The 18939-nt window shown below is 46.7% G+C and overlaps 3 protein-coding genes across 10 annotated transcripts in view; 1 reads left to right on the top strand and 2 right to left on the bottom strand.

Moving 5' to 3' along the window:
* LOC122387870 (helicase domino-like) overlaps positions 1-1912 on the bottom strand; it is a 41586-nt gene extending 39674 nt beyond the window's left edge. For all 4 annotated transcript variants that reach the window (XM_043378461.1, XM_043378463.1, XM_043378464.1 and 1 more), the window contains exon 1: positions 1813-1912. The gene's annotated coding sequence lies outside the window, so the exon portion shown is untranslated. The remainder of the gene's footprint in view (positions 1-1812) is intronic.
* Positions 1913-5988: 4076 nt separating this feature from the next.
* Positions 5989-12513, bottom strand: LOC122387868 (39S ribosomal protein L44, mitochondrial-like). Of its 4 annotated transcripts, none has more exons than XM_043378458.1 (8): positions 12495-12513; positions 11038-11138; positions 9133-9244; positions 8419-8563; positions 7977-8174; positions 7635-7793; positions 6764-6908; positions 5989-6556 (listed from the first exon to the last, which is right to left on the bottom strand). In XM_043378458.1, the coding sequence occupies exons 2-8, from the start codon at positions 11117-11119 to the stop codon at positions 6396-6398; spliced, it is 1002 nt and encodes a 333-aa protein (XP_043234393.1). In that variant the 5' UTR covers positions 11120-11138; positions 12495-12513; the 3' UTR covers positions 5989-6395. The 4 variants fall into 4 exon arrangements, with proteins under 4 accessions (XP_043234393.1, XP_043234390.1, XP_043234391.1 ...); XM_043378455.1 differs by having other exon boundaries at positions 12468-12495; XM_043378456.1 differs by lacking the exon at positions 12495-12513 and adding an exon at positions 12398-12490.
* A 240-nt stretch (positions 12514-12753) lies between these two features.
* On the top strand, positions 12754-18727 carry LOC122387867 (pantothenate kinase 1-like). 2 transcript variants are annotated; one of them, XM_043378453.1, is made up of 2 exons: positions 12754-12856; positions 15702-18727. In XM_043378453.1, exon 2 carries the CDS (start codon positions 15736-15738, stop codon positions 17233-17235), a length of 1500 nt encoding a protein of 499 aa, XP_043234388.1. In that variant the 5' UTR covers positions 12754-12856; positions 15702-15735; the 3' UTR covers positions 17236-18727. The 2 variants fall into 2 exon arrangements, with proteins under 2 accessions (XP_043234388.1, XP_043234389.1); XM_043378454.1 differs by lacking the exon at positions 12754-12856 and having other exon boundaries at positions 15923-15939; positions 16019-18727.
* The last annotated feature ends 212 nt before the right edge of the window (positions 18728-18939 follow it).

Genomic DNA, 18939 nt, shown 5'->3' with positions numbered 1-18939 from the left:
AGTCCTATTCACCATAAGGTAAGTGCCCAAACTGATGATCAACACCAATGTCATTCTGAATGATAAAGCAGTGTTCAGAATACTATTCATAGATAAGAATTGATAAAAACATGACAGAAATCTAACAATTTTGTGTAAATTTGGCCAAAGAATGGAATGAGCTTCAACTTCAAAGCACCTTAAATACCTTTCAATTTTCAAATGGTCCAGTATCAATCAGTCAGTCAGTGATTTAACAATATTATTATTAGATCAAATTGATTTTTTAATTAGCCTTTGACTGCTATTTCAACATTTAATACCAGTTGGGCGAACTAGACCTTTGGAATCAAAATATGGAGGCATCAAAAGATTGATTCCTTATGACCATATTTGGGCATAAATGCAGACCATTTCTAACATACCAATCACATAAAAATAAGAGAGTGTTTCAAGAAGGAGCATGCCTGATCTTGAACAGAAATGCTGGAACTATCTCCTAAGCAAAATAATATTGCTCCTATCAAAACAATTTGAATTCTATAGGTAGTGAAAGGCAATCAAGGAATTGATTCACTTTAACAGATAATCATAATATTGATTCCCCATCAGCTGGCTAATCATTATTTTGATTCACAGGTAATGTTAAGAGATAGGCAACAATGACTTGCAGCAATACATCATTTATCTTGCAATTATTCTCATTTAGTGGTATCTTCAGCACCGCAACAGATACCTATAGCATTGTTGTACTTAACCTTCTTTACATTTGATAACAATTCACAATTTTTAAATGTCAAGAATACAAAAACTGAAGCAACAGGTAAAACCATATAATAAATATAAAAGCACTACGACAATGATAATTAGGGGTTTGAAAATTTCATTTTGCCATTTTACACAAATACTGATTCTTTAGTATGCGATTCATGATAAAAAAATAACATACAGTGTGATTTCCACAAAACAGCTTTTACGTGATGGACAGTGGCTCTGTCTTTTTCCCATTCACAAGGCCAAAGGGACAATTTCTTAGTTTTGAGGTAACACTTTTTGGAAACCTACCACATTTTTCTACCTTTTTAAAGAAAAATCTCACCGTCATGGGCCTTTTTTCAGCCGTAACGATACATTTGAAGTCAAAAGTGTACCCAAATGAATCAAAAAATTGATTCCATGCCCATATTTGGTCATGGCTCCTCCCACCAGAATCAAATTATTGATGCCTCCATATTTTGATTCCAAAAGTCTAGTTTGCCCAACTGATACAGCGCCCTAACTCATCAGAAGCATAAATCCAATACAGTCCAGAGCTTCAAACTACTCCTGCATATTGCCCTAATTACCATATCTTAAAAGAAATAATAGAAAACAATCTGTAAAAATATGTAAAATCAAAATAATGCATAAAAAAAATAATGAACTGAGATGGAATAGATGATATTAAATCCAATTTCAATGAAAATTAAAAAAGTAAGGATGTAACTCACAAATAAATGTAAATAAAATCAAAATTATTAATTAATAGAAAATGAATTCCACAAAACCAATGCCACAATAATGACTGATTATTAGGACATCAAACAAAGGCATGCATTACTTGGCATTCTAGCAAACACCTAGTGATCTACCACACCCAAACGGTGACTCATCCACAAAACTTGCCAGCTGTTCAACCGGCGCCAATAATTCACATCCGCCATTACGGAAACCATTGGACTTCAAGCAGTAACGCGCTGTTGGCCGAGTCCACGCACAAAACAGCACCTTCAGACATTTGTTATGACAAAATACAACACACTGCGTGATTTACACCTCCAACATTGTACTCACCGCCGACGCCGAGGCGTCCCGACGGCAACAGACATGGCCGCCCGACGCCGCTCCCTCCAAGATGGCAGCACCGTCTAGGGTATCCGGAAATGTCACTTCTACAATTCCGTAGCTCCCTTGTATATAAATATTATTTTTCTTACCCAACACACTCCAAACACTGGATATTGCATGAAAGCTACAAAAACTCCCTTTTACAAATTAGTGTCCAATTTTAAAGGAATTGTCGGCTATGAACTGCACGGCCCTTGCATTTTGAAGGCATTCAACATCAGCACACAAAAGAAACAAATGGCCAAAGTTTTTAACTATATAAAGAATAAAATATGTAAAATATAACATTTTAAATGTACCAAGTCAGCTCCACTCATTGTTCATAATTTCATTAGTCCATCAAACGCTTCCTTAGATCGTAGCTTTGGCAACGCCGCATCTCCGTACAAGCTTCCTCATTCTTTGTGTTATCAAGAATTACTATATTTTTCGAGGGTCTGACAAGTTCTATATGTTATATAACTTAATTTGAATTTCTTTTTCAAATTTAAAAACTCAGTTTTTCTATATTTTACAAAACGTCAAATGAATAAACAAGTAACTGGTGTGTTCCAAGGCGATCGTTCTACATATTCTGGGTTAGAGTAGCTGATTTCCACCATACGAGACCGGAGTCCGGATGGAAACACGCATAGGTGAATGGAATGAATGAAATATGAATGGAAACAAGGGTCAAGGGACACGAAAAAGAAACACTTATGGCTCAATTCCACGTCGCTGGATTACCAAGTATTCCTATGCTCCTTCCTCACCATTCCCCATTGCAATGTCAAGGAAACAAACATAACAAAACAAACACCACTGGTCCTCACCTGGTGCTTGGTGCGTTGTGGAGCCCCTTCGAATGCTATTATATAAGCCTGCCCCCCACCCACCCCCGGGTTGCTAGGTCGCCCCCATTTCGATGTGCCCTAGCAGAAGCAACACTTACCAAAAATTTATGGATCCGCTCCTGGCATTGAGCTCTGCGGGGCAAACGCTTCGCACATTGTTTCCTCAAATTTCAAATATTTCTCACACTTTTATCATATGCATCAGTTTGCATATCATCGCAAACTTAATCTGATAAATATCGTTGACCGTCCTTTTTATGCGAGGAAAAATCATTGGACCTAACACCGATTTTGCTCCTACCCAGCTAACAATTTGCCGTTGTTACAACGTCGTTTAAACGTTGTCAAATGGTTACCACAACGTCCCGATTTATCGTTGTGACAACGTAATTTTGTAGACTCCAGGCAACGGCGTGACAACGTCATCCGACCATGCATTTGAATGTCATCACAACGTTTCTGTAACGTGGCCGTGACGTCCCAAAACTGTTCTTACAACGTCCCGCCAACGTTATGAAATGTTTTCTGTAACGTACCAATAGTGTTTCTGGAACGTTGTCACCACGTTTCCGCAGCGTGACTACAAGGAGTATAGAACGCTTTGGCAACGTCTCTGCGACGTTTTTATCACGTGCGCACCACGTTGTCGCTACTTCGTATTGCCGTCCCTGCGACCCTGAGTAAACGTCCTAAACATTTTCGCAACGCCCTCTCAACGTGTTCGCAACATACTCAGAATGTGTTTCCGACGCTCTCTTCCCGTTTTCTAGACTTGTAAAAAAGGCATGTAAGAAGTGTATATTTCAATACATCATACAGGTCAATTTACAAAAAAAAAACGACGGCGGCGGCATCAGTGATGGGGCATGGGGCCCAGGGGCGCCCCCATGGGGGCGTGGGACGGAATTGGGTTCTACCGGCTCTGGCGCTAGCCGCTAGCACGCCAGAACTGGTGGAAGTTCACTTCTTCACTAACCCTCGCTGGGAGGATCACTCGGCGGACCGTTAGGCACCGGCTCATTTGCGGCCTCGATGTCCCTAGGCAGCTGGCAGTGCCTGACTAGACGGTCTGCGCACCCCCCGTTCCGGTCGCAGCTTCCGGACAGCCACTTCGCTACCGCATTGCCGACAGTAGGCCTGCCACAAGGCGCGCTGACGAGTTGCAGGACGTCTGCGGGAAGACATGAGGGAAAATCAGACATTCAATTAATGAAAAAATTACAAAAATACCTGCACCACTTTCCGTAACAGTGCGACAGGCTAGATCAAACATGTCAACACCTTAGAGGCTAGAGCTACAATGAACTATAGCCTAGACCGCACGATATTACAAGGCACAATCTTGCAAATGCTACTCGTAAATGGTACTTTGACTTACCAGTCAAAGCAACAATCGCATCAAACGCAGACAACTGGCGCTATCTTTCATCTTCCAGCTATCTCAGCCGCGCCCGCCGCCGGCCCTCACTGCTCGCTCGCGCCGCGTAGACTGCGGCTCGGCCGGCTGGCTCTGAACGCCGGCCGGTGACACTGACGTCACGGCCCCTCAGGCGAGGTCAGGGCGCGAGCCACCGTTCGCCTGAGTGGCGGCCCGCGTGGCTTGCTGGCAGCCGCGGATAACAGCCGCGTTTACATAGGGATAGTTGCAAGCCTCTAGCTCCGCCTGTGATGTTGCAAAACATGCCAATGATGCTTTGCAATTTACACATGTTATATATATATATATATATATATATATATATATATATATATATATATATATATATATATTAGAGAGAGAGATAGAGAGAGAAAGGTATCAGAATTTACTTGTAAAAACACTGCTAATTATTCAGTACCTATAATGTCAAGGTTGTGAAAAACCGTTTTAACGTGTTGGCGATCACCAGCTGACAACGTGAACAGTCCAAGTGTTAAAATATGTCAAATTTAACGATGAAAACTGAATATGCGCATTGAAAGTCAAAGGAAATGCATTATATGGCCATATATGTCACCATGCATTATCAAAATATAATGCTGCAAGTGCGCGGTTGCTGCAACGTACCAATAAAACGTTTTCACGACGTTTTACCACGACTTTCGGACCAAACCATGGCTTCACAACGTTCAGAACGTTGCTACAACGTAATTAAAACGTAATTTCGCAACTTACCGAAACACGACGTTGTGACAACGTTGTAGTAACGTTTCCTGTTAGCTGGGTAATGATTCTGGATTTCAGTAACCCAAGGGATCACAAGTTTTTGACCACCGAAAGCCCTGAACTATAAACCGACCCTCCTTACAGAAAAGGAATTACGACTTACAGCGACTTACGAGCGTCTAACGGCGATGTTCCAAACTATATCGGGCATCCACTCAACTAACCCAAATGCCTACACCTCGAAACCTCGAACAATAGGCGACTCGTTGGCACACCAAAAAGCGCACGTACGTACGTCGCACGATGTCATCCGCTCTTCACTGCCAAAACCGGATTACGATTCACCGGACCTGAAATCTCGCGCTGCTTACTTTCGTCATCAGTAATTGCCGGTATTATGTATTTCCGATATCAAGCTTCTTCATCTTAAAGGGACACTCCCACCTTAACATTAGTTTTGAGTTGAGATAGCCAAATTGGTGGCCATGGCCTGCAAATACCGGTTTGGGCACTCACAACATCGACAAATGCTTTAATTCGGAGATATGGAATTTCAAACTTGCAGTTTTCGGATTCTAAGGGGCTAGTGCATTGGTATGCCCCCTTAGAATTTGTGACGTCAGCGGAGATCTAACGATTTTTAAATCTTTTACTAAAACGTTTGGTAGCACGCGGTGGTATATGCTGCTTTGCGCGCAACAAATGCCGCACTTTCAAATAAAGTCGCTAGGAACAGCGCAGATCCAAAAAAGTAAACAAAAGTAAAAGTCGAATATCTTGAAAACCGGTGAATATTTTTCGATGAAATTTGGTAGATATTCGTTTTCGCTCTTTCTGAACCGAGCGACATCACTTTCGTGCCAATTCATTAACTTTTTTGAAGGTGGGAGGGTCCCTTTAATCAAGGGGAGAATTATTGACCTTGCAATGATCCACAAGTGTGTATAGAAATTAACCCCGAAAGCATGGTCTTCTGTTTCCAAACCAGATGCTTGTCATCCGCCCTATTATTTGCAAGCTTTAAATGTGAGGATGAAAAGGCTTAGCCGTCTGTTAACATATCACCCATAAATAATAGCGGCTCAACAGACTGCGATGTGCACGAATCTCCCAGGCAGTCAGCCAATCAGTAGACGCGTCACGTCAATTTTCAAATTGTGAGTGTATAATATCAAATATGCCATGATTTCGTGTTTCATTTAAACTGCATAAGTCAAGATGATGCATAATGCCGTATTGTGGTGTTCCGGTATTATTATCTGACAAGATAACTATCGGCAAAAAAAAGGCGGTTGTAGTCCCATCGTACAGCTTGCATTCGCCTCGCGTTCTTACTTCCAGAACAACTACAACCTTCGACCATACTCTCAATGTCCCTTGTCTCGCCAGGTAACAGCCATCCTACCAACGGCGATCACTCACTCGCATCATACCAAACTTTTTACCTACCCTCGATCACCCAACATTCTCTGGCACTGCCTCCACACAACATCACACCCACACCCACACTCCCTGCGAGGCGCAAAGAGAGAGCGGCTCCACGCGCCGCCTCAGAGCGGCCTCCACTCGTCCAGGGCGGCCGCCGGCGCGTGCCGCAGCGTACGCTCGGCGCGGATGTCGAGCGGAGCGCTCCGCTCTGAGACGCCCATCAGCTGGTTGAGCGCGGCGCGCGCCGCCAGGTCGGTGGCCTCCGAGACCGAGTCTCCCGGGGCTGGCGGGAAAGCGGGGGAGGGAGGGGGAGGGGGAACGATGACTATAGAAGTCAATGAAGAGATAAGCGACACCGTCAAAATAGTGTCGAATGCGACTGAAATAGAAACTAGGTTACACCAGAAAATTGCACGTAAGTCACCACCCAATGCAACTCACCACCTTTCAGAAGTTAAATATCCCACCAATTCATCCCCCAATCACCCACCATAGCCCATCAGTTTGCGGTCCGAGTAGACGCCGACAACATATGCGGCCAGCAGGGAGCCGGGTCCGGCGGAGCGCAGGAGCCGCGGTTCCGGCGGCTCCCGGCCGCAGCGCCGGAGCACGTCAGACAGCACAGAAAGCGGCTCCTGCAGACAGAACAGACAGCACGTCAGACAACTCAGACTGCACAGACAGCAAATACAGCACGTCAGACGGCACAGACAGCATGTCAGACAGAACAGACGGTACGTCAGACAGAACAGAAAGCATGTCAGACAGCACAGACAGATGTCAGGCAATACCAGACTGTGCGCAGAACAGACAGCATGTCAAATAGAACAGATAGTACGTCAGACAGCACAGACAGCGGATCCTGTGCGCAGTGCAGACAGCATATCAGACAGAACAGACAGTACGTCAAACAGAACAAACAGCACGTCAGACAGAACAGACAGCGGATCCAGCACATCAGACAGCGCAGACAACGGCTCATGTGCGCAGAACAGACAGCACGGCAGACAGCACAGACAGCGGCCTGTGCGCAGAACAGAAAGCACGTCAGACAGCACAGAGAGCACAGACATCACGTCAGACAGACCAAATAGAACGTCGGACAGCACCCTAAGCAGATTCTAGTGATAAAACAGACAGCACAGTGGACAACAATCACTGAAAGCGACTCCCTTATGACAGATTGAGTAGAATTACGTCAGACAGAATAGAGACAAGAATCGCAAGTCGCAACAACTTAAAAGGCGAAACAATACGGAATAAATCATGAACGATCACAGCAGAATGTTGTACAGCTCAAACGACTGGATTCCTGTGACTGTTCGATTTTATACCATCCCCTCCATCACCAAGAAACCCACCTCGATCTGCCAGACGGCAGTGAGATCGACCGTGGCCAGCCGGGCCAGCACAAAGTCCCGGACAAACAGCTGCGCACGCTCCTCGCCCGAGGACTCGGCCAGAGCGGCCACGAATGCGCGCAGGCACCGGGCCATCGTCTCCTCGGAGGGAGGGTACTCCTGATGGAAGGAGTGGGAGGCGTCAGTGGTGGGAGGGAGGGAGGGCAGTGGGCACTCTCAGTGCAGTGTCAGAACATGGTTGGCAAACGGGAGTAGGAGGGCCGCTGCTAGAAGATAGAAAAGGAGTTATAAAAAACGACAGTGTCATTGGAGAATGAACATCCTGAATCATCACAGATTTACCTCAGAGAGGATGATGTCTTTGAGGCCGATGCCCGAAGCCAGTTGGTTCAGTTCCTGTTGTGACGTCAGATATGACGTCACGGACTGCACGCCCTCCTCCGGGAGTAGGGGCAGGGCGGAGCGCAGCCAGCCGCTGATGTAAGACGTCATTATGTCCGAGCCGCGCTCGGCCAGCTCAGTGTTACAGGCCGAATCCGCCTGAGAAGCCGCCGGGCGAGGTCAGTTGAAACATTATTACCGGTGCATTACCTATCCTGAAACTAGCGAAAACTGGAAGTTATACCTCAGTATACCATAAACGGAAACCATTCAATATTCATCTCATACACTATTGATAAACAAAGTCTTATGCCTTGAACATCCGGAATATCACGTCACTGACACGCGGGTGCTTGTTGAAAAAGTCCCATGGGGCTGCCGGCACGGCGACCCACCCGCCCACCTCGTTCTCGGCCAGGCCGAGACGCTGCCGCTCGGCCTGGCTCTGCAGCATGTGGGACCGCTCCGTCAGCGCCCGCCGCAGCAGCGGTTCGTCCACCGACTCTCCCAGACGCGCCGAGAAGGCAAACAGCTCGGCCGGGTAGTTCCTGAAACGGCCGTCAGGGACGCTGTCACAGCACCGTACGGGAGATGGGCAGCGGAGGTCGATCGGACGAACCTCCCTCATAAAACATGAAACGGTGAAGGTTTTAACGGCGTCTAAAACGATGACTATCAAACGTCAAAGGGACAAAATTTTGTAAATTGATCGATAATGATACTTACATAAAACAACGCATTGTCGAAAGAAAGCTGAAACAACCGTCCCCCGTTTTTTTATACATTAATGTAGTGTGTTCTGCGAGCTCTAACACAACATCACTTCCTACCTAGTAATTTCTTCGGTTTTTCACTACATCTGCCAGTCGCAATGACATTTTCCATGTCTAGTCATGAACTTCTAAAATCCTGACAGTTGCTAATGTCCATTGTCCATTGTCATCGTTCGTCATCAATCGCAAAAATGGCAGACTAAGAATTGACGAGCACACTTAAGTGTGAAAAGAAAAGGCATCGCATAATTTGACCCCCCCCCCAAAAAAAAAACAGAGTCGCGGCGCGAGACATAGGTAACGGTGCAATGGACGCCACTAGGCGACAGAGCGCAGTTACCTACCATTCAATATAAGAAGACCTCGGCTCTGGAGGAGCCGGCTTCTGCTTCTTCTTTCTTGCAGCAATAGCACTAAGCGTGGGCCTCACATGCTTCGGAAGGAATGTTCTCCTCGCTGAAAATAGAAATGAGCCCTTAAAACCCAAATTAATGCATTCCCACAAACAATTATAACAAACATTTGTAAAAGTAGAGCTGGAGATCCAGACGCAATGCGCCCTGCTGCGGGGGGAGGTGAAAACGGCACCGTTTCAGAACACAGCACGTCGAATGATGAACGTTTCATCGAAATCGGTTCCGTAGTTTCGCAGCATGGACTCATCTGCAACAGTTTTCAGGGGGTTTGGACCGGTTTGGACCAATTGAAAAATGCTCAAAACGGCAACGTTTCAGAACACGGCGCGTCGATTTCTTCAGGTTTCGACGAAATCAGCCTAGTAGTATCGGAGCGTGGGCTCGTGTGCTAAGGTTTTCAGGGGTTTGGATCACTTAAGGCTGAAACAGACTCTTTCCACAGTCAGGAAATCGCAAGCGAGAGCCTATTCAAACACCGCTCGCATCAATCGTACGCACCTCCCGCATTCGATTGATGCGAGCAGGATTGTAATGCATTTGACAAGGGCTTGTCTGCTAATCTTGTCTGCTTTTTAGACAGCCCGTTATTACGGCTCCTTATGGGACTCAAAACGGCTGAAAACTACGCCTGATACGACCAAATAACGGCAAAAACGCTGTATACTGATTAAAGAATCTCAAGCACCACAAAAAGAAGCGATATATGCAGAAAATACCGATGGAAATCAGCCACCTGTCCCCCGGTGATCACCGGTGAATTGCCGTGCTGTGAATAATTTTCCGAGCGCTGTTCACTCCCAATTTTATTTTCTCAGCTTCTCATTGGTGGAACAAGCATGGTCTATGCCTGTCATCAGTGACATGCCAAGATGTGCTGGCATTTGGCTTCCACATATGGCAAGATACAAAATCGACGGACTGCTAATAAATAAGCAGTGGACAAAGAATGATTATCATGAAATATTTTCAAGAGTGCTTATGCATAAGATGATGCCCTTAGTCTATATCCATGCAAGCCAATTGCAGCTCTTCTAAAATGCTAGCAGACAACCCAAGACTACTTTGCTATTACGATAAAACCAATTGTTTCAATTTATACTCAAGCTCACCTAATCTGACCTGACCTTATCTGACCTTACCTACTAACCTTAAGTAATGTAATCCATCCCAACCCAAGTCACCCTTACAAGTCATCCAAATATTTAGTACCTATGACTTTATATTATATAGATCTGGCTGATAAAGGTCAATTAACAGTAGCACAAATTTGAAGCCAAAGTATTGATGAAATCAGTACAGTAAGTTGAATACCCATGGATTATGCCACTTGCTACAATTTTTGGTGATTACAAAGGTTGAGTCGAGAACATCATAGGGGAAGAATTTAGAGAGCTACCCAAGTTCCAACACACTTTTCTGTCACACTGTAGCACTATTGGCTGTTGAGTTTTATACCAATCGGTCAAAATTACTTTAATAGGTGAAACTTTGTATTGATAATCTTTGGAGAACTGACCTTTGACTTGAACTAAACAAGATGAATGTTACTTTTTAATGACTTCCTCCATCTGAAACTGCCACGGCCATATTGTCTTGGGCTGGGCTTCCTTCTGCATGTATCATCTCTGTTACAAATTAAATCTCACAAATCTGAGCTGGGGGCTGCAAGCATGACCAAAATAATTATAGGAAGGTTTACTTCAAGCCGATGCAAATTCAGTACAAATTTAAATCATTAGACCAAGTCAATCAGCATTATGATTGCCAGAACATACTGACTGCTCAGCAAAAATCTTTAATAAACAAATTCAACTAGTACAACAGAGCACTTACCCACAAAAACTGTTGAGCTTGCATTGCAGAGCTTCACTATGCTTCGGCCACATAGTCCAATTTGTATGTAAGGAGCAGCCATTTCAAAGTGTGTGAAAGCACTGAAAAGGATTCATAAGCAGCTGTAATATTAAGTCAACAGTACTATTTTACATTACACAGCAACTTAAGCATGAAATCAAATTGAACATTTAAACATTATCTGAAAACGATCAACAAGATTTACATAAAACTGAATTGCATCTATATTACTATTTGAGGAGGGTGCGTCTGTCCGTTACCGAGGTCCCGACTTGGTGGTGCTTTGTGTGGACTACAGGCCAGACCGTTGCACCTAGCCCGGTGAAATTTGCACAAATCATAGATCAAGGATGCGCGACGTGCCTTTGAGGGATCTGACCTCGATCGGGTCGATAGGGAGCGCGTGGCACGTGCCCAAAAAGTGCAAATTCGCGTCATAGACTTTACATGTATAAATCGGCTTGCAAAATCAGTCGAAAATGGCCAAATTTGCCTGACACGGGTCCGATCCCCGTGCAATATCTCGGTAACCGTGGGCCCGATCGGCACGGGGAAAACAGCATCGTGTAGATAATTGAACGGGCTATCGAATGGTGTGCGGTGCAGGGGATGGCACGCGCCACGTGCACGTGGGGAGGGCACTTTTATTTGGAAAATTGACATTTTGGACGGATTTCGGAATTTATATTATTTTCAGGTGACCGTCAGACGGAGCGAGTTGAAACAACGCCTATTGGCAAGAGAAATGTACCGCCTCTCATGGAAAAATTGTGAAAAGCTGATTGATCCAAATCAAGGTGGTACAAGTCACGGGAGAAAATGGTGTTTGTCAATTTTGTGCCACTTTATATATCACACGGGTTTTGCTCCATGATCTGATATCTCTGGCAATTAAAAATTGGCACCGTTGGAAAGAGCATTCAATTCTGTCCAATATTCACTCTACATTTTTGCATGACGGGCAACAGTATTCTTAAAAATGTAAATGTTCCAAACCATTACATCGCCATTTTTAGCGAAATTCATCGATGGCCCTCAAAAGACTTCACGCCAGTTTTCGAATCATTCTTAAGTAGAACGCATGATAATACGACACAGGCACCTCAATGCGATGGATCTTTTTGTTTCACTACAAAATGTTTGGCCGTCAAAAAGCAATCGAACGAAATGGACACCAACCAAATCGACACAGACCAACCCAATACCCACGGGTCAAAAATAACCCTTCTTCGCGTTGCGGAGCACGCGGGTAACCCTAGTTTAATCCATTTCAATTTAACATTATCAAAGATCAGCAGTATGTAATAGAGATAATGTATGCATGCACATTAAAATGCACCTTTATATAAGGGAAATTGTATAATATGTATAAAGCTTGTATTGAAATGAAAATACACCTAACACCATACACCCCAATCAAAATGAAATAAACTTGCATGGGTCAGGCTTTGAAGAAATGTTTGTTTTGACTAAACTATTTTGTTGGAGAAAATGACGTCACAGCCTATTTATTTTTTGTTATTCCTCCTTTTTTCTTTTCAAGAAATGTTTGTTCTACGTACTTTCGGCAGAAAAATGTAGACATTTGTTTAAAATTTACAAGTTATGCTTTGTTACTGATATAAAATGATTTAAACGTAACGTAAGAGTAATACTTTTTTTCTCAGCTGGACACAAATACAATAATTGCGCTAAAGAGACAAAACTGGCAGAAGAACTTTATGCTCTACTTCCTCAGCCCGCAAGCCTGCTACAGATGAGTCGATGCGAGTCATGGAAATTGGAAGGTTCTAGACCGGTAAGTCTTGTATATAAGAACCTTTGAACAGTGGCCTTTGCTTTTATACACATTTTGCCCGATCCGGTCAACCCCAAGTGTTATGCAGGCGGGTTTGAACGTCAAATGCCCTGGCCCCTGCAGTTATTCTTATTGAGGTTTGTGATATGGTTATTGAGATAGAGTTTTTCATTTTTATTTGCTTTTTGTTGCTTTTTCGTTTTGCTCCTTATCAACTGCCTGGATGTTTTATTCTTTTTAAATATGGTTTATACCCGTGAAGACGCCTGGGAATTGTGAATTGTGTAACTAACGCGTCATATTGGTTGAGGTGTATCGCTTCCATATGTAACCATATCGAGGCAAGATATAAAGGTTTGGTCATGACATTTTTTTTTTCATAATGTTAAAAAACTGTCGCGTATCTTTGGGATTTTGTACGGGTTTCCCGAGATATTTAACGCCCTTGACCTAAATATCCACCTTATTTCGGACCTTGTCCTTGTATAAATAGCTACGATTACTAGGTATTATATCTTCGCATAGATGTAGAGGTTCAAATTGCTATGTTATCATCCGTGATCCGACCGTTCCAGCCATCGGTCTACGGCGCAGTCCAGTCCAGAAATTGGACCGGGGCGGGGCATGTGCGCCAACCGGACCGGACCGTGACCACTGGCTGACGTGTGCGTCTTATAGGTATCTTGGTGTGCGTCATCCGTCACCTCGCTGCCAAACGGGGCCATGCGGGTTTGCCTACCTGTCAGACAGTCTGGCTGTCCGTCTGCCAGATAGTTATGGCATCGCGTGAATCGTGCCAAATGCCTGGTCTAGAACCGCCATCTCATGCCAAATCTCGGCGATGTGATGTCTAGCTGTTTTGACCCAATTTAGCGCGGCCGTCTTAGCTTCACATTTTGTGTTGTTTTGGCGATGGATTATACGATAGTGAATGTAGGAATTTAAAACACTAAAGGACGATCCATTTAAGCACATTACGTGATTATGACACAATGCATTTTAGACAGGACCGGCCCTAAAGGTAAGTGTTAACAGTTCAGTTTCTTCCCTTGAGTAAGCATAATTCCGTTATAAGCTCGAAAATGTGGCCAAACGATGCCGCGGTTTCTAGCGACAAATTAGCACAAAGGTAACGTAACGGTGACACGGCAAATTAGCACGGAAGTAACGCTTACACGGCAAATCAGCGCGGAGGCATTACCGGGTACCCGAAATGCGCGATCATGTTGCTGTCATGCTGGGTTGTCTACCTGTTGGGCAGTCTGGCACCAAATGAGCAAGGATCTGTCACCGAACGATGCTGCCGACTTCGGTAGGAAGTTTGGACTTAGGGCCAACCATAAGCGCTATCTGGGCTCTGGCGTTTTCTTGGGACCTGAGGGGATGGCATGGCAATTTGTGTTTGGTAGGTATCGGGATGAATCTTTGGTTTTCTGACATAGATGCAGATTCTTTCTCCCGAAACGGATGAACTGTGCGTTCGAAGTGCTTGTTGATAAATACGTTTGTTATCCCGCGAGTTGCTGGGGGGGGGGGGCGTTAAACGCCCCCACTTTTTTCGCCGGGCCATAGCATAAAAACGGCGCGCCGCAGGCGCGCCAAATTTTGGGTACCTGTAGGGAATTGATTGAAGTTTATCGTGACAAAGTTTCAAAAAAATCAGTTGGAAAATTTTTGAGATATCGAGATTTTAGTGACGTCATGATTTCTGAGTTTTCGACCAAAAACGGCATATGTTCAAAAAATCATATAAAATCACAGAATAGACATACAGACATGCCGTAAACGCCATTAGACTGCCAATACCATGATCAATCAAATAGCTATCTTCGATTATTGATTATCGTTCCGCATTTTCCATAATCTTGAACTGAATCTTGGCAATTTTTCGTGACTACTTCACGACCATGATTCATGCATTTCTTAAATTGAACTTTTTGAGCCAAACACGTACACATATGATAAAATGAATGTCACCATCGTGTTCTACGCCCCAAATTACCTATAAAACATGTGTCACAGGCTGCGAATATCAGTTTTGATTTTCGGGGATATGTGCCTACCCGGTTGACCTGACCTTGACCCTGACCTATGATTGACTGACCCCTACATGGAGCTGACACTCTTGTAGGCCTTATATGATGTATTGTGCACCGTTTTGACAGAGTTTATGACGAGAGGTGCCCATTGCGAAGTCCTGAAGTCCATGCTACTGAAAGCCCGATTTCAGGTGTTTGACCTGACCTTGACCCGACCTGTGACCTCAAAGTTCAACTTTAAAGTACTCATCTGAAGCGTCTCGTCGCGCTCTTTCGTTTGCCGCCGCGTGCGTTTCGCTGCGCCTATTGGTTCTCGAGTTATCGGCTGGGGGCGTTTAACGCCCCCCCCCCCCCCCAGCAAACGGTGGGTGGCGAAATACCCCAGCAACTGCCGGGTTATGGTCTATGGAAGAGAGACTCCAGAGGCCCTTTTAGGTTCTGTATGTGACTTGTCGAATAGTCGAGCTGCGTTGCGGTCAAACATAGATGAAATAAGAAAGTAGCATCTAGAGTAACTAAGGTTAGCGAATTTCAACGATAACGTAGATACTGAAATAGTTTGCCTAGCTTTTCTCTGATTGTTACAGCGTTTTTCATCCAGCATCCTCATGTTCAAACGATGACGATCCGTTCTTCGGAGCGACAATTACAGCCCACATCCACATCCATTCGCCAAACCTGTGCTCTTTTTTAAAGTTTGACCGCCGACGAAGCGGCGCAATCTGTTCACCTGTGCTGACAGCGAGCACTAATCGGCGCTGTGATCTCCGGCCTGTGTTACGACAGATGCGCGCGTCCTCCGACAGGTGGTGCTCCGGCGCAGGCGGTGCGGCGGGCGCCATGCTTCCGCGGCGGCTGGGCTCCTCGGAGCCGGCCAGCCCCAGAAAGCGGCTGCGTCACAGCGCCGACCGTCCGGCCAGTCGCTCCAGCTCTGCCGAGGACTGTAGTCGCACGACTGAGACGGCGGCGGTACGACGGGAGAACGGCTGCGCTGCGGACACCATGCACGACACGGTCGGTGAGATTTTGCACAGTGGGGACGGTGAGCGGCTGGCTGTGGGCGCCGATGGCGATCGGACGCTGCATGGTGTCGATGGCGATCAGCTCATCTGCGGCGCGGCCGGCGAGCCGGCGGCCACGCTCTGCGCGACTGTGGGCGCCGCTGGTGGTGGTGAGAACGGGGCCGTCGAGCCGCGCGTGAACGGTGTGCTCAACGGAAACGGCAAGCACCCGCACTGGCCGACCGAGCACCTGCCGTCGATGCCCTGGTTCGGCATGGACATCGGCGGCACGCTCACCAAGATCGTCTACTTTGAGCCGACCGACACGTCACCAGACGAGGAGGCCGAGGAAGTGGAGACGCTGAAAAACATCCGCCGCTATCTGACCAGCAACTCGGCCTACGGCTCGACCGGCCACCGCGACTCGCACCTGCAGATGAACAATGTGCAGATCTGCGGCCGTCAGGGCACGCTGCACTACATCCGCTTCCCCACCTGCGAGATGGGCAACTTCCTCGAGCTGGCCAAGTCGAAGGGCATGGCCACGCTCGCTTCCACCATCTGTGCGACCGGTGGAGGCGCCTACAAGTTTGAGGAAGAGTTCCAGCGCGAAGTCAACATGCAGCTGCATAAGTTTGATGAGCTTGACTCCCTGTTGAACGGCCTGCACTACATCGAGAACAACAACAGCCACGAGCTCTACTACTGGGAGGAGCCTTGTGACGACCGGCTCTGCAGGAAGGTGCCGTTCGACTTCAGCCAGCCGTACCCGTACCTTGTGGTGAACATCGGCTCCGGGGTGAGCATCCTGGCCGTGTACGGACCGGACGAGTACAAGCGCGTCTCGGGCACCAGTCTGGGCGGCGGCACCTTCCTCGGCCTCTGCTGCCTGCTCACCGGCTGCTCCACGTTCGAGGAGGCCATCGAGCTGGCGGCGCGTGGCGACCACACCCGCGTCGACAAACTCGTGCGAGACATCTACGGCGGCGACTACGGCCGGTTCGGTCTCAGCGGCGACACGGTCGCCTCCAGCTTCGGGCACATGCACGTGCTGCAGCGCCGGAAGGCGGTCAACCGTTGTGACCTGGCACGCGCCACGCTGGCCACAATCACCAACAACATCGGCTCCATCGCGCGTCTGTGCGCGGTCAACGAGCAGATCGAGAGGGTCATCTTCATGGGTAATTTCCTGCGTGTCAACGAGATATCCATGAAGCTGCTCTCGTTCGCCATGAACTTCTGGTCGTCGGGCCAGATGAAGGCGCTCTTCCTGGAACACGAGGGGTACTTCGGGGCGGTGGGCTGCCTGCTGGAGCTCATGAAGACGCGCCAGGAGTGACCGGGCGGGTGAGATGGGGGTTCGGGCGGCGTCGGAGCCGGAGCGGGGACCGATCTACCGACCCGCCGGTCCGCCCCGCGGCGGCGGAGGCGGGAGGGACCGGCCTCCGCCCGGGCTATCTCGTGCCTGCATATCAGGGCGGTGATGTGACCATTTACTCGGCGTCGGACGAGGTCGGGTCTGCTACGCAGTGCTTCGTGAAAAACAGGGCTCTGTCCACTGCTGACTCAGGAATCCAGTCAGATTGAGAGTTTTTACCACGGTGAATGAGACGAATGACTGCCAAGTCAGCGGCAAACAGACCTTGGCAGTTGGCGGCACCGGCCTTTATGTCAATTTCAGAAAAGAGCGGCACATCGCTTGTGTAAACGTGTTAATTTGCTGTGACATTTCGACAAATGAAGCCGCATACGCTACGCTACAAGCCCAGCATCCTATTACTCCAGAAACGTGTCAACCAATCCCATCAGTGTTGCGTAATTATAATGAATAATTTCAGCTATATAAGTTAAACTGTGGTACAGTGTCAGTGGACCGGTTTTCATAAGGCAGTCTTGCATACATATTACATATACATATATTTGTACAATGGAAGCCATTGGCTGTAACAGCGACACTATGGCGACCTTGCTTTGTGAGAAAGTGACAGCACCATTAGTTACCTTCCTTGCCCGATTGCGCCGAGGCCTGACGGTGTTTTGTCGGCAATCAGTGGTGGTGATGGGCACCAATATCGGATATAATCGATCGCGACGCACCGGGGAGTATCCGTTAATGCCGTGAGGCTATTTGCTCATTTCTCGTGTGTGACTTCCGTGGTTGCTCTGATCTGTAATTTGCGACGATATGCCCTGAACACGAATCTGGTTCACGGCATCTTGTCTTTGTAGTGAGAGGTGCAATATTTCTATACCGTTTTATCGCGCAACGCAGGTCATTTTTAAATATTTGCAGTATTTTTGCGGCATGTGCGTGCGTTGACAGCGGCGGTACATTGTTGGTGCATTTGGTTATCCAGTCGCGTGGCACGGTGATGGTATGGGTATTTGTAGGAAAATATTGCATCTCCGTATGTATATTGTAGTAACCTTGAGCAGGTGCTAGGATGTGCGTGTCGATGAATGTGGGAGCACGGACGCTCAGAGGCCCACTCGCCTGATATGTCGTGTTCGTAGCACAGGCATTTCTTTCAAATCGGCAACGGGCACAGCGGAGGAGAGTGCATTTTGTTCGTACCAAAGGGTGCGTAGGGATACGGCCCGACTTGCATCAATCAAATATCCGGCATTATAATTTATTTCAATCGTGCGAACAGTGTGTACAAGTATTACGGTTGAATTGTACCACGCAGGGATATTCGAGTACCTACGTTTTGTGGCGATACCACTGTTCGTTTCATATGACGGCATTACTCTGTTGATTTAACCGTTATTTATGCGTTGCGGGACCATCGGGTGCATATGTCATCGGAATACAACGCAGGACACTCACATGACTTGTATAAAAGAATATTGGCGCCGGAGAATGGTCGGTTGAGAGGTCAACTCATGAAGCGAATCGGCAGATGGAGGCCACGTGCTATGGTACTGTCACGCGCCGCGGAGCAGGTCACTTCGGGCTGGGATCCATCCTGGAACAGATGTCCCATTAGAGTAAGGGGGATTATATGTAAGTTAAGACTGCTCATTTTGATGGTTTCATTTC

This window comes from Amphibalanus amphitrite, unplaced genomic scaffold (genome assembly GCF_019059575.1).
Source record: "Amphibalanus amphitrite isolate SeventyFive unplaced genomic scaffold, NRLGWU_Aamphi_draft 000301F_arrow, whole genome shotgun sequence".
Classification (NCBI taxonomy): domain Eukaryota; kingdom Metazoa; phylum Arthropoda; class Thecostraca; order Balanomorpha; family Balanidae; genus Amphibalanus; species Amphibalanus amphitrite.
This window is presented reverse-complemented; position numbering and strand designations above follow the sequence as displayed.